The sequence below is a fragment of the Parasteatoda tepidariorum genome, chromosome 5 (genome assembly GCF_982258835.1).
Source record: "Parasteatoda tepidariorum strain Cologne lab strain chromosome 5, Ptep-v5.0, whole genome shotgun sequence".
Taxonomy (NCBI): Eukaryota; Metazoa; Arthropoda; class Arachnida; order Araneae; family Theridiidae; genus Parasteatoda; species Parasteatoda tepidariorum.
In genome coordinates, this window is record NC_141759.1 from 88440196 (window position 1) to 88454325 (window position 14130).

Sequence of the window (14130 nt, forward strand, 5' to 3'; positions counted from 1 at the left end):
ATCAATTCCAGTGAAATGTAAAGAAAAAATGCAATAATAAAGACCAAAATTTGCATTTGATAAATGCTGAAATCCTCTTAAAATGGAAAAGAAAATGTGACAGCGGATAACTGATAACCACTCAAGTTACCCAGGAAAAATATCTTTTTTCCAAACAAAAGATTTGAGCCAAATTCAAACTAAAAACCATTTTGTATTCACGCAGAAGTCCTCCTTTTCAGCAGCCACAAGACAAATAAAGAAAACATAAATCATCCCCTTTAACTATGATTGATGAGAAAGCAATACCATCTGCCATTTTTATCCAGCTATATATTTGATAATGATTGTTAGTCTTCTTTTTCAGACCGACCCTAAACGTGACTTGGCGATATTTCGTATACATTTGGCCTTCTCTTGAATTCTTTTAAGAATAGAAAAGTTCTGTGTTGTTTAGTGGTTGTTTATGTATATACCGTTTGCATTATTATGATGATTTTGAACCTGACCCCAAACAAAAATCCTCCTCAGAGTATTCCTTTGGTTCCTAATGATATCTTTTTAACCTTATGATGCAGAATTTTTATTAAACGTACTTCTTATACTTTTTTTTATTATTTGTTTTTAATTTAGCTCAAAATAATAATATTTAGTATTTTAATAATTTATGATTATGAAGTACAGCATGAAGCACCGGTATCTTTTTTTGAGTTAAAAGTTAAATTTTCCAAACGTGACTCACTTCCAAACAATTATTTTTCAATTTCGTACTTATTTGCAGTTATTTAGATCCAATAAATAGTTATTCATTATTGAAATTTCTTTAATTTACAAAATCAATTATTGATAGATGAATGGAAAAAATAATCAAACTACTACTTCTTTAAATTTTATTTTTTGTTCAGGATAATACCGATAATCTAACGGATTTTACTAATAACTATTTGCATGGCCTGATTATCGCCTAAGCCCAATAGGCATGGGCCTAGGGCCCACAATTTTTGAGGGGCCTCAAAAATTAGTAAAAAGTCTAATGGAAGGTGGGATAACTTTGTGTTGGTTTAAGTACTAAATAAAAAAATAATTTTAGAGTACAATAAAAAAAATAATTCAGCTAATCAGTGACTTTTAGAAAAAATCACTGATTTCAATTGTTTGTGGTCACGAAACTACCTTTATTTTGACATAACACTGTTTTGTTATTTTGCATTTTGCTTTAATTTATAGATACGTAAACTTTATCTATGAAAAATAATCCTCAATTGTCTGCTTTCAAAATTTCTTAGAATGTTTATCTTGAATCATGCACTACAATAGATTCTTTTCTATTGCTTGGATTAATTACTCGAAATATTTTGTAAACTTCAGTAATTTAATTTCAAAATATTTTGTAAGGAGCCCGGAGAATTTGGTGGGCCTTCGGCCTGAATTTGTCTTGATTTGTCCCTAACTATTTGACTAGTTTTATAATTAAAAAATAATGAATCGTATTTTTTCTTGAAATTTTAGCGTCAGAAAAAAAATATAAATAAGGAGCACCGGTATCTCATTGGCGTCAAAGAAATAAAGGACAAATGCAAAAACCTTTTTTTTTTTAATCTTTTCAATACCAGCCGTGGTTTTTTTTTCCGGAAATTATGTATACAGCATTCTTGTGAAACAGATTTGTGTCCTGAATAAGAAGAAAAAAAATTGGTAAATGAATTGGGGTGGTGCCCTTTTATAAATTCAGTGCTTTAGTTTCTTGCTTTAGCTATCATTTCATTTTTAAAACTCATTTTAGAGAATGTTATATCTTTTCTTTACTAAACTTTGCTAAAATTCAAAGAAAACATGAAATCTTTTTGCTGATACTCCATTTTTATTTTTTCCGCAAAATCCAGTTTTCCAAAATCCATAATCCAACTAATGGTAGAACCATGGCAATTATGTATTGATTGCGAACAGACGGTCTTTAATTCCTAATCTAACTGGTAGATATGAACTGAAGTTTGGAAGTCATCAAGTCGTCACCGCAGATAGAACCCCGGTACTTCAAAATATTTCCAAATGCTTTAAAAATAAGAGGAAAAAATAAATTTACACATAAACATAGCGTAAACAAAATTTGGAGCTGTCAGGATAGTTATGTATATACTTTGTTATATATTTAATCCTCAAATAAAGCGAAAGATTAAAGAAAGTTGGTTCACTAAAAATATAAGAAATATTTAATATGATTGTTTAAGAATATTAAAAATATATTTAGTTTTATATTTCAAAATTTCAATTTCCGAAATGGCATCTAATGTAATGAATAATTTCCGATCATCTCTTGTTTAAATTATAGTGTATTCGGTATATTATAAAATCTATGAGCAGAATTAATAAATAATTTTAACTATATTAAAAACAGAAATTTTCACTAGGAGCATTATTCTATACCGTATTCATCAAAGCTATTTATCAAAATGAGTTATTTCCAAAAGAATTTACTATAAATGATTAAAATTTCATCGAACTTTATTAATGCAGTTATCAATCATTAATAATAATTATTAATGAAAGGAAATGGAAGCAAACAGAAGTTTTCATTCTATTTAATCTGGAAATTTATAAATATCTGTTGTCTTTCCTAATAATTTAAAACTTGAATTCCCGATTTATTAGTAAAGTGGTTTCAGAAATAATTTATTTGGAACGCGAGAATAATTAATTTAAGAAATATATGTAGCTTTGATTATTATAATAAAGTTCGATGTATGTTAACAGTTCAAAGATGTGCATACATAAAATAAATGCATTTATTTTTGTCCGCAAATATTGCTTTTCGATAAAGACAAATTTTGAATAACGTTTGAGCTAATTTTATAAAAGATAGATAAATAAAGATAGATAAATTTCGATAATTTGATTTTGTTTAACTTCGATATTTGATGTATTTTTATATTGCTATAAGCCTCTCTAAAACGCAGTGTAATACCTGTTAGAAATTTTGCAAAATATTTGAACTGTATTAACTTTGCGTTGACGAATACGTAGATTGAGGTATTTTTATCGATCTCTTCTAATTTACAGGGCTGCCAACTTAGTACCCGTTTTGGGAAAATTTCTTCTAATCCTGAGCTGAGTTTGTGTGTTATTGTATAATTCTTTGTTTTGTAAATTTGGTTTGAAGTTATTTCTTACATTGCTACCTGTAAATGATACAAAACGTCATATAAAACGCTACTTTGTTCCAGATCTCTCACTTTGAAGTTTTTAAAATGTTTGCAAATTGTAGAATAACCAAATTTCTAAAAGATTTAGTTTTTATTGCCAATCAATAAATTTTTAATTGTCTACCATTAATTAATTAAAAAGGAAGTAGTATCGAAACTACTTTTTTTCTTTCAAAAATACATGAGAAAATAACAAACAAAAAAAGCATTTTCTCAACGTCTTTCAGAAGTAGCAACAAAACTTAATAAAACACGACTGTTGAAGAAAAAACAAATTAGCACCTTTCATTCGGGCAAAATGTTTTGCTATAATAGTTATAAAAAGAATCCGTTGTTATAAAAAAAAAATTAAAGAAGCAGCAGGCAAATTTTATCAAAGCTTGCGCCACATATTGTACCAACGAATTTAATTAAATTTTTTGCGCCGAGTTTGATTCGATGTCTTCTGAATTCTTTGTCTTTTTGATAGTACTGTTATTTCTGTTGGCATAAATGTATGAAGGAAACATCAGATTTCAATCTTTTAACCTTTTGACATATCATTTCTTGATGTAGAAATAATCTTTGATTGCACTGTAAACAACAACTCACAATGGAATGTTGACAGAGATGCCAACTGCTCCGGACACGCCAAAATAATTTTTAAAAAAAAGGTAAATAACTACTAACTAAATTTTGCAAATATTTGACTATTTTTGCCTGCTTTTTGAAAGGTATAACATGACGTAACTACTAAAAGTTGTGAATTACATAAGCCTACGAATTATTTAGAAATAGTGGCTGATAAAAATCTATTAAATTGAATTTATTCAACCAAGAATCACAATTAATAAACTACCACTTGAAAATATTTATTCGCTAACCGGAGCATGTTGGCATCTATGTGTGTATAAATAAGACTATTTTTGTGTGTTCTATATTGCATTCATTTCTTCAAACCATTTTAGTAACGACAATAGTATTAAAAATTAAAAATTTACTCGAATTATGTGTTTCTAATAATCTCGGCTTCGCCGGTCACTAGTGACCCAGACATGCCAACTTGCTTATTTTGGCGTGTATGGAGCAGTTGGCATCACTGTACTCTGGGAGTAAGTTAGCATTATAGTTGGTATGGTCATCTTTAATTTTATCCTTTATTTTATATATGGGATTGATTTTCTTTTCAAATTGTGGTAGTCAAAATCAGATTAAATTAAATTTATAAATATAAGATTTAAAAAAAAATATGTAAGATTCATTACCACTTTAAGTAAAAAAAATTAAATACTTCGGACAATCCGCAGTAGCTGGCTGCTGTTCAGGAATAACAATAATTTATTATATTATTTGAAATTATACTTTATTTTTTAAGAAGAAAAGAAATAAAGAAAAATATTAAAAATTAATAAAAACTAAATATGTACAATTAAAAGATAGACCTTTTTTTTAAAGCAATTTCCGTATACTGCCGATATAATAAATCTTTGAAGAGTTTCAACGTTAACTATAAAGTAAATAAAATAATGTAAAAATTCACTTCAATACATATTTTTTATGTACACAAACGAAAATAATTTTGACAATTCTGGTATTTTCTTTTTAAAAAAACAATTTTCTGCCCTTGAGAGAGTTAACTAGATAGCAGCAGTTACATTTACAGTGTCTGCAATTTCAAGGCTAATAATTTGAAAGCTATACAAGATCGACTTAAAAAAATGGATCGGATTTCCAAAGATTAAAAAATAAAAGACGCCAATAATCTTTGCTCAGAATTTCATATACTGTTTTATTTTTTAATTTTTTTTCTTTCTCCAATTTTCAGTTTCAAATAATAACTTCATATCAAACGAAAATTACTTCCGTTTGACGTTTTATCCTGGAAGGAAATTGTATTTTATTTATTTACGAAATTCGAAGCTTTTCATCTCCAGTTTGTTAAGATGAGAGTCGGTTTTCGTATCTGAATTATTTTTTTTCATATCCTGGGTTTATGAGTTATTTTTATACTGAATGATCTTTGAATTAGTTTTTCAACGAGGTATATTAGTTTTATATAAATGAGTTGTTTTATGCTATTTAGTTTTGTTTGCGTGAACATCGTTTGTTCTCAATGTGTTTTAATTTAAATAATATGCTGGCAGTCCGTAAGGTCAAAATAATTCAAACATATAGTAGCGAGCCACGGTGGCTCGGGGGATAGAGCGTTCGCCTCCCAATAAAGTGACCGACTTTAGAATTTTTCCAGTTTGAAATGACCCATTTCAAATTCTGCTCCTGTTAGCTCTGTCACCGCAGTGCTGACTTAAAATATCTTCAGTGGTTAACGGGTCAAGGGTAAGAATCCTTTTAACATCAGACGAACTGTGCGAGGTTTTCTTGACTGCCCTCTCCATGTAACGCAAATGTGCGTTAGTTTCATTAAAAAAATTCTCCACGAAAGCCTGTCTTTCTTAAAACTTGATTCAGAAGTTGCCCTGTCTTCTAGGTTTGGTTCAAAATTACAAAGCTGGAAAGTTGAATATTGAGAGTCAGAATTGAATCTGCTGTTCGACGCCGGTTAAGAAATAAAATTAAATATATAGTTTCTCTTTTTAAGCTATAGCAACAGAACTCTGAAATCTCACAACTGTTTCTAGTAACATTTTCAATGCATTTTCATTAATTTATTTCATTGAATGTGAGAATGAAATACTGAAATTTATTTTCGATCATTTTTCAAGTAGCTTGAAATCTCAAACATCTTGCTCTGTATTCGATGGCAATGCAAGCTAAAACAGTTTCTTCAAAGTAAAGCAGAATTGATCTCTATATTATGACGTAGCGAAATTTACATTCAGTTGAAATTTGGCTACTTGTTTCGACTAGCTGCGCCAGCTAGAGCTCTGTGTTGGATGACATCACAAGTTTCAATCGTTTTTTTTTTGAAGTTATACTTCTTATGCGACTTCCAACAAGGTTGCGTTAAACGTTTAACGCTACATTTTCATTGGCCGGGAAATCACGTGGTAGGATCCAGTTTTCCCTCGTTCATTTCCATATTGCTTTGGTTCTCACTAGCATAAAAATAATAAAAGTATTGTTTTTCTATGAATATTTTTTTGGTTTGTATTGATACACATATAATTTAATAGGAGAGTATTTTTTATTTTCAAATTTAGTGGATAACAATTGTAAAAAATGAGTGAAAACAATCCCACGGACAATGCGACGGATTTAAGGTTATGTAAAGGTACGTCTCTTGTGAATATCAATTGATTGTTAGGTTTTCTCTTCTGAAATTACATTATGACGCATTCACATACATTAATAATACAAATACATTTTCCAGGGCGAGGCGATGAGGCAACCGCAAGCACTTTCACTGGTTCAAGAGGTCCACGAGGGGAAAAATGCACAATATTACCGTGATTACAGAGCACGGAAGCGAGCGGAGCAAGAAAAAGAGTCGTTGAATAGAACTAGTGATCCTTCTACGACAGCTGATTCTTCTACAATTAGCATCGTAGGTTGCGAAGTTTGACTTCTTCCGCGTGGAGGGACTCCACGCACTATTTTTTTAAAAATTGTTTTAGTGATAATTTATTGTCATGATATCACAAGATGAAATTTATCGTTAATCGAAATTTTAAAATTTTCCCCACTAGTTTGAATACTTATATTTTAACCGGAGCTCTGATCGTATTTAAACTATACGAATCAATCGTTTTTTTCTGAAATCAACGAGTAGAATATATCATTTTATTGCTTGATCGAATTTATCGTCAATCAAAATTCTGAAAAATTTACGAAAGGCATGAATGTTCAAAATTCGACTGGAGTTTTCTATACCTGATGGTAAAAAGTCACAATTGTTTTGTACATGTTGTGACTACATTTTATGTCAATTTTTTCGCAATAATAAATTAAAGATTATTATAGTAAAAATATTTAAAATTTTTTTTCTTTAAAGAAAATAACTATTAGATGCCAGATGTAAACATATATGTATACGCTGTTAATAAGTCGGGATAGTTTACTGACATATAACTCCTGCGGAAAACAATAGAAAATAAATTAAATACATTTTACTGTTGTTGATTTTTTTTTATTTACTTAAGGAAAAGAATTTATACGTGAGTTTTTCTCTAGACAGTAAGCCAATATATAACCTTGAAATATGCACTCAAGACTCTCGCCTAAAATGGTTGCAACTCTCGCCTAAAATAGTAGCAACTCTCGCCTAAAATAGTAGCAAATTTCAAGCAGTAACGCATTAGTTTATTTTGAAAAGAAAAAAAAAACATTGTAATCTTTCAAAAACATTTATCTAAATACAAAAATTTCGAATGATATTTTAAAACTAAGTTTCAATTTAAACGTAAATTTTGTATTTAAAAGCATTTCAGTATGACCCATTTTAGATAGTTTTTTTCTTTTTTTTAAGCAAAAAAGTTTTAAGCAAAAATGGAAAGTTTAGAATATAAGTTATTTAATTTTGAATTACAACGTTATACATTGTGTAACTCTAAATTTCTTAGATCATTTGTAAATGCAAATACGTATTCAGGCACCAATGTTGCTACCGTTTTATTTTTTCGAGAACTACAAACTCTTCTCAAAGGGAAACCATTTCAGATTTAACAATCCAGCTTGAATTGCTGAAAGAATTATAATTTAAATAGAAAATGCCAATATTTATTACCTTGGTTTTTGAATGCGGATATAAGTTCGAGATGCCAACAAATTTTAAAATTCATCATATATTGTATACTCGTTTCTCTTATGATTTGAAGGTGGAAGCAAATAGTATTAATTTACTTATTGTTACGTTTTAGAAAGAGTTATTATTTTAAACGTAGAGTTTGAATATTAAGATGATTGTTTGGCGATTAGAAAATTTTAACATTTAATCTCAATTTAAAGAAATTCGATGCGTTCTTTATAGTAAAAAATTCAATTAAAAAAAATTAAACTCAGTAGAAAAGTTTAATTGTATTTTACAAGAAAGATACTAAGGTTTATTTGTTTCAAAATTATGGCGCAAAGTTTGATTTAATATTTTCAAAATATATTTGAGAGGAAACTCAAATGCCTACCTGAAATATAAATTTGATTCAATGAAATGAGTTCAGTATTCGTTTTAAAACCCCAGCAATATTTCTGAAATGTCTACCAAAGTTAATATTTTTAGAATTTTCTCCAGTTAGAGCTCGAGTTTATAATATACATTTGATTTAATGAAACGCATAAGAATACACTTTTAAATCTAAGTCTATGCATTCTAAAATTTGAAAAGGAACAATTTTTCAGCATACAATTTTGATATATTCGTGATATAACGAAATTATTCCGCTACCTTCTTCCGAATTTCTCAGCCTCGTAACATATTTTATAAAGACTCGAGACAATAAGCGAAAGAAAATATGGCGAGTTTCTCACACTTCTCCGGAATAAGTATTTAGACAAAGAACTCGGTTTCATTCAAAACTTCTCTAACCGATCTGTTTACTCTAGAAAGTTTCCTTCATATTTGGATACTTGAAAGAATGAATTCTAATGTTACATAATTATGCAAATAAAGGGGAGTCCAGGAATAAATTCTTCGCCATTTTCCACACATACGTGGAAACTAATAACAGATATGATGTGAGAAGATATCAGTAGGAGTCGGTCAGCCATTAGCTCACTTATAGCCTATTTTTTTCCAAAGAAATAACTGTGAGTCACCTCTAAATATTGGGTTACTCATCTGGAAGATTTGATAAGTATTTTTTAGGGTTTAGGTTTTTTAGGGTTAGGGAATTTACTATTTAATTTAAAGGGAATCTTTATTCATAGTAGATTGTAGAATTTTAAATAATATTATATATATATATATATATATATATATATATATATATATATATATATATATATATATATATATATATATATATATATATATATATATATATATATATATATATATGTGTGTGTGTGTGTGTGTGTGTGTGTAATGTTATGCCTTTAAAGGCTAGATAGTTGAAGATAAAAAGGCATTTTATTACGTAATATGGAGTATAGAAAACAGTGTACGTGGGATATTTACATTGATGGTTTCCCCATTTCTGGGATTGTTTGGATTTGGCCCAGATTATTTAGCCATGGAAAATATGAAAAAGACACGCAATTTTGCCTGTCTCGAGCTTATAAAGAGAGGTCCTGAACGGGAGGGCGTTGCAAGCATCTTCTCATCTCAATGAAACGTCATTCAATTAATAAAATTTAAAAGTTTTGATTCGCTAAGAGGATAGCGCCACTCTGATTCTGAGAACTTTTTGAGACTATCTTAATGTGACTTCATCAACTAATTATTGCCCATTAACTTCAGAAAATAATCTTTTATCTTTCCGTATCTGGTTCATCTTGACTTTTTATAGCTCTTTGTGAGAGACCTTTGTGTTCTAAATCTTAAACTTGATAAGAAACATATGTTTTAAGCTTATCAGTTAATATAGAAAGACTCGAAAGAGAAATTCAATGATAAGGTTGTAAGATGCAATGAAATCGTTGACAATACGATAGTTTTAAGTTTCAAGCGCATCCACCAACCAATCAGAAGTGGGAAAGTTATTAAATTGAAAATTATTGTTACTTTAATTATTCCTTTCAAAAACAAAAGCTATAAATCTCTATATAATATAAAATTTACAATGGTCTGGCACAGTTTTCCATTGTTGTTGGTGCTTTTTCATTAAGGGGAAAATAATATGGTAGGATCCAGTTTTCCCACATTAATTTCCATGTAATTTTGGTAGTTACCAGGATAAAATTAACATAAGTCATAAGGTATCGTTTTTCTAAAAAGTATTTTTGTATTTGTTTTTTAAAGAATTATTTTTTTTATTCGACTCTGCCATTATAAAATTAGATTTTTTATTGTTCTTTATAAATTTAAACTCAGAACTAAAACAATTGTTTCTTTATTATAATGTAATTGTATGATATTACCTTAATAAGCTACATTTTAAGATAAATTCATTTAAATCTGAGTCTGCATTTATTAACCTTATACAACTATAATTTTTGGTGCAAAATTACAATAGTATAGTATTGTAAACTGCAGTAAAAGAGATTTTTGAAATGATGAAGATTCAATCAACTTCATCTGCAATGTGATGCCCGCACAAATTATATTTATTTTCTGAATCTGTTTGGTAAACAAATATTAAATGACTGTTGTGCACTCGTTAAATTTGCAATAACAATTTGTTTTTGAATTTAAATGATATTTTTTTTTAAAAAGAAAGGATTGCTGAGAAATATTATTATGTTTACTGATAAATCTTAATTAAATCACCAGGGGAATTTTTGGCCGTGGGAAGTTCGAGTACAAGCGTAAACAAACAGAACTCCTTTAGTAGGGGAGAGTGGGGTCAATCGTAACAGGGTACGATTGTAACAGAGCAAAAATTTCGAGTGTCGGGTTCTAGATTTGGTTCCTAGGTGGCGCACAAGGTGCATTTAATAAATCTACATGTACACCCCTTATGGCAACCATTTTTATGTACTTTTGAAAGAGTTACATCACAAAAGATATTTTCACGCCACGCAAGTACTTTTTTTGGTATTAGAATATTATATTGTAACAAAGTAATTTTGTTTAAACAAATAAAAATTAGTAACCGAATACGTAAGTGGACACTTTAATTAACATTTCAATTAAAAAAAAGATTAGTTTTGCTAATTAACTAGCATTGTTTTTAACAAATGAAGCAGAAATGGCGTCTTGGGGACAATTGTAACAATAAGTAAAGGGACGATTGTGACAGCTGAAAATGAATAATTTTATGTTTACAAACCATTACTTAACTCTTAAGAACCACCAATAGTTTCCTATATCATTTATATTATGTTGCATGTGCATTATTTTATTTGTCACCTTTCACAGCATAAATTAAAATTTTTAACCCCTTAAAGTTAAAAGTTTAACCCTTTAGATTTCTGCTCATTATTATTTTTACTCCAAAAATATCACTACTATTTTGATCAATAAAAAAATATATCACAACTATGATAATATGTATAATTAACTATGTTTTAGTTGAATTTATGAACTGTTACAATTGACCCCGTAAGTGGGGACAATTGTAACAACTGCACGACTGTCAAAAATTGTTAATAACTAATATAATAATATTTAAAATCAGGTATTTATTTTTTTTCTAGTAGAGGATAGTCTACTTTACTCGTCTGTCAATTAATACTAATAATATATTGGATTTTTTTTTTTAGTTAAAAATGGCTAAGTAAAAAATGTTACAATTGACCCCACTCTCCCCTATACATACTTCAAGTGAATAATTTCTGGAAAAACTGTTTTATGCCAAGAAACGGCACTTATTACAATCAAATAATCTTTACGAATATTACGCGAAAAAATATTTCACCCATTAAAATAATTTTAAATTATAATTATTTTTAAAAAAATTAAAACAATTATAAGTCTACAGCAACATTTATAGTTTCACTTTCCAATTTTGTAAAGCCTCTCCTAAATTTAAACATAGTTAAAAGTTCCTTAATATATATGTTTAATCCTCCAATAATGTAATCAATTTAAAATAGTTTTCCAGGGATTTTATGTTAATTACTTTCATGCTCGTTAAGAATTTGATGGCAAATTATGTGCCGACCTATTTGTATAAGATAGAAATTAAAATTTTAGAGAAAAATTTACAATTAATTTAAGGGATAATATGCTGTTTATGTTGGCCAATCCAACTACTAAATCTAAAATCAGCAGATTTCATTTAAAAATAAATAATAATAAAAAAATATAATAGCGTCTCTATTTTTTTAAAAATTTTAATTATTTTTTCAAAAATCACAATCAAAAATTAGGTAAACAGAAATTACTTAGAGCATTTTTTGTGAATTTAATCACATCTTTGTTTAAAATATTTAATTATGTCCATCATCATGTGTACGTTTAGAGTAAGAGAGAGATTTTTAAATAATATTTTGTATATAGTCTTTAATAATCACTTCATTCAAAAAGTTCATGTTTAAAAAATGAAATCGAAAAATTCATGTAATCGTAAAGTTCATGTAAAAAATGTATTCTGTAATTAAAGTATTAGTTTCGTTGCATTTAAAGAGATTTATGTGTACCATGCGTACCATGTGTGTAAATTATGTATACCATGTTTCTACATTTTTTCTTATCATGTATTTATTATTGTATTTTAAGTTCGCTTATAATAAAAAACTTAACAAATGGATAATACAAAAAAAAAATCACATGTTTTAACAATGGTAGAAAGTTTAATATTTTTTTCATTAAATTTGACACAAATAATTTTTTTTTAATTTTTAAAAAGGTTGGTGTCGGGTGTGAAGATATCGAAAATTACGTGCGTTTTAGGACATAAATGACTGTCCTCGTCCGGTTACGGGAGTGTTCGCTTTGCGGATCGGGTACGTAATAGTTCATCCGTAGAAAATTCATTGAGAATTAAAAATATGTACGTAATGAGAAGCTTCCGTTTTGTTGGAGTGTCTGTAGCCAGAGGTTTCACTGTACTTATAGTTTTAAAATCTCTTGATAACTAATATATAAATGTTTGTTCATTTTATCATATACTAATGTACTCCAAACATTTTTCGAATTACCAGTATTAATAAGCAATCAATTTTAGTAATAACTGTATAACCGACCGGCCTGTGTAGGGGGCAGGGAACTGTCCTTGCATCAGAAAGGTCCTGGGTTTGAATCCCGGGCAAGGCATGGATGTTTCTTTTTCTCTCTGTGTGTTCTATGCCCTTTCTCATTTGTGTGTGAATGTGACTCGCCTTATAAACAGGTTGTGGTTGTGTGAATGGCGTGGCAGAAGTCGAATTCCTGGCCATAGATGGCGCCACTGAAAAAAAGGAACAATCGCAACTCCACTGCCTAAAACAAGCATACGACCAAAAAAAAAGATAATAACTGTATAAATACTACTCATTAATACTAAGTTTATTTATAATACTTATTAACAATGATATTTCTGTAGTTAAAATTGATTTAAAATTATAAATATTCATCTGACCTAAATTATAACGGAAGGCATTTGGGATATATAATAATAAGAAACATTTTTTAATTCCTTAGGCAAGCTTTTTTAATTGTAGAATGCAATATACTTTTCATGAAGGAAATATATATTTTTTTTCCGTATTGATCTGCAAACTACTGCAAATTCTAAAGAATTATAAAGTAATTATCTGAAAAAAAGGCACTTAGAAAAAGTTTCATAAAAAATGTTGCTTTGCATCAAGTTTTTCATTATATTGAAAAGAACCTTCAATTTTTGACTCACAATTTATCTTGTTTAATAGATAAAATATCTAAGTAATATTGAAGCAAAAGGAAAATTCACGTACTTGTGCAGTCAGGGGGTTCATCAGATCCATCAGGGCAGTTTCTGATCCCATCACAAAATTTATTCAGTGGAATGCACTTCAATCCTCGATCCAGGCTATGGCAATTCCATTCTCCGCTACCGCATCGACCACTGTAAAAGTCAGTCAAACATGCGATTCCGATCACACCGATGACGATGAATGTCACCTTAATCGTAATCAAAGACCGTGACATCCATCCAAGTGAACCTGAACTATCAAAATGTTTAAAATCGGGAAGATAGTTGTCTCCAATAACTATCACACTTTATAATTGTGTTTATTGCAATGGAGTTTAACATGTCGCTTTTTCATGCAAAAAATACAGTTATCTTTCGTTAAGACTCAGTTGATATTGTTTTCCTTTAAGTTGTTTGCTGAAGCTGTAGAAAGTATACAAACTTTTTTCTAGCACTAGGTGAAATTTATCTTAATCAACTCCAGAATTAAGAGGTTACAAGTAGGCTTATCAGAGCCGTTTTAAAAAATCATTTTTAATCGGTTGACAATACAGTTTATAATGCAATTATAATTTTGAAATTCAGATTTTATATGTTATGAAACC

At 28.9% G+C, this 14130-nt stretch overlaps 1 protein-coding gene across 1 annotated transcript in view; it reads right to left on the reverse strand.

The window, feature by feature from the left end:
• Positions 1 to 14130, reverse strand: part of LOC107446160 (uncharacterized) — a 74538-nt gene that overhangs the window by 20238 nt on the left and 40170 nt on the right. The window contains exon 2 of the mRNA XM_016060732.4: positions 13548 to 14130. This exon is cut by the window's right edge and continues 817 nt beyond it. Coding sequence (XP_015916218.3) covers positions 13548 to 13761 — 214 coding nt within the window. The 5' untranslated portion in view covers positions 13762 to 14130. The remainder of the gene's footprint in view (positions 1 to 13547) is intronic.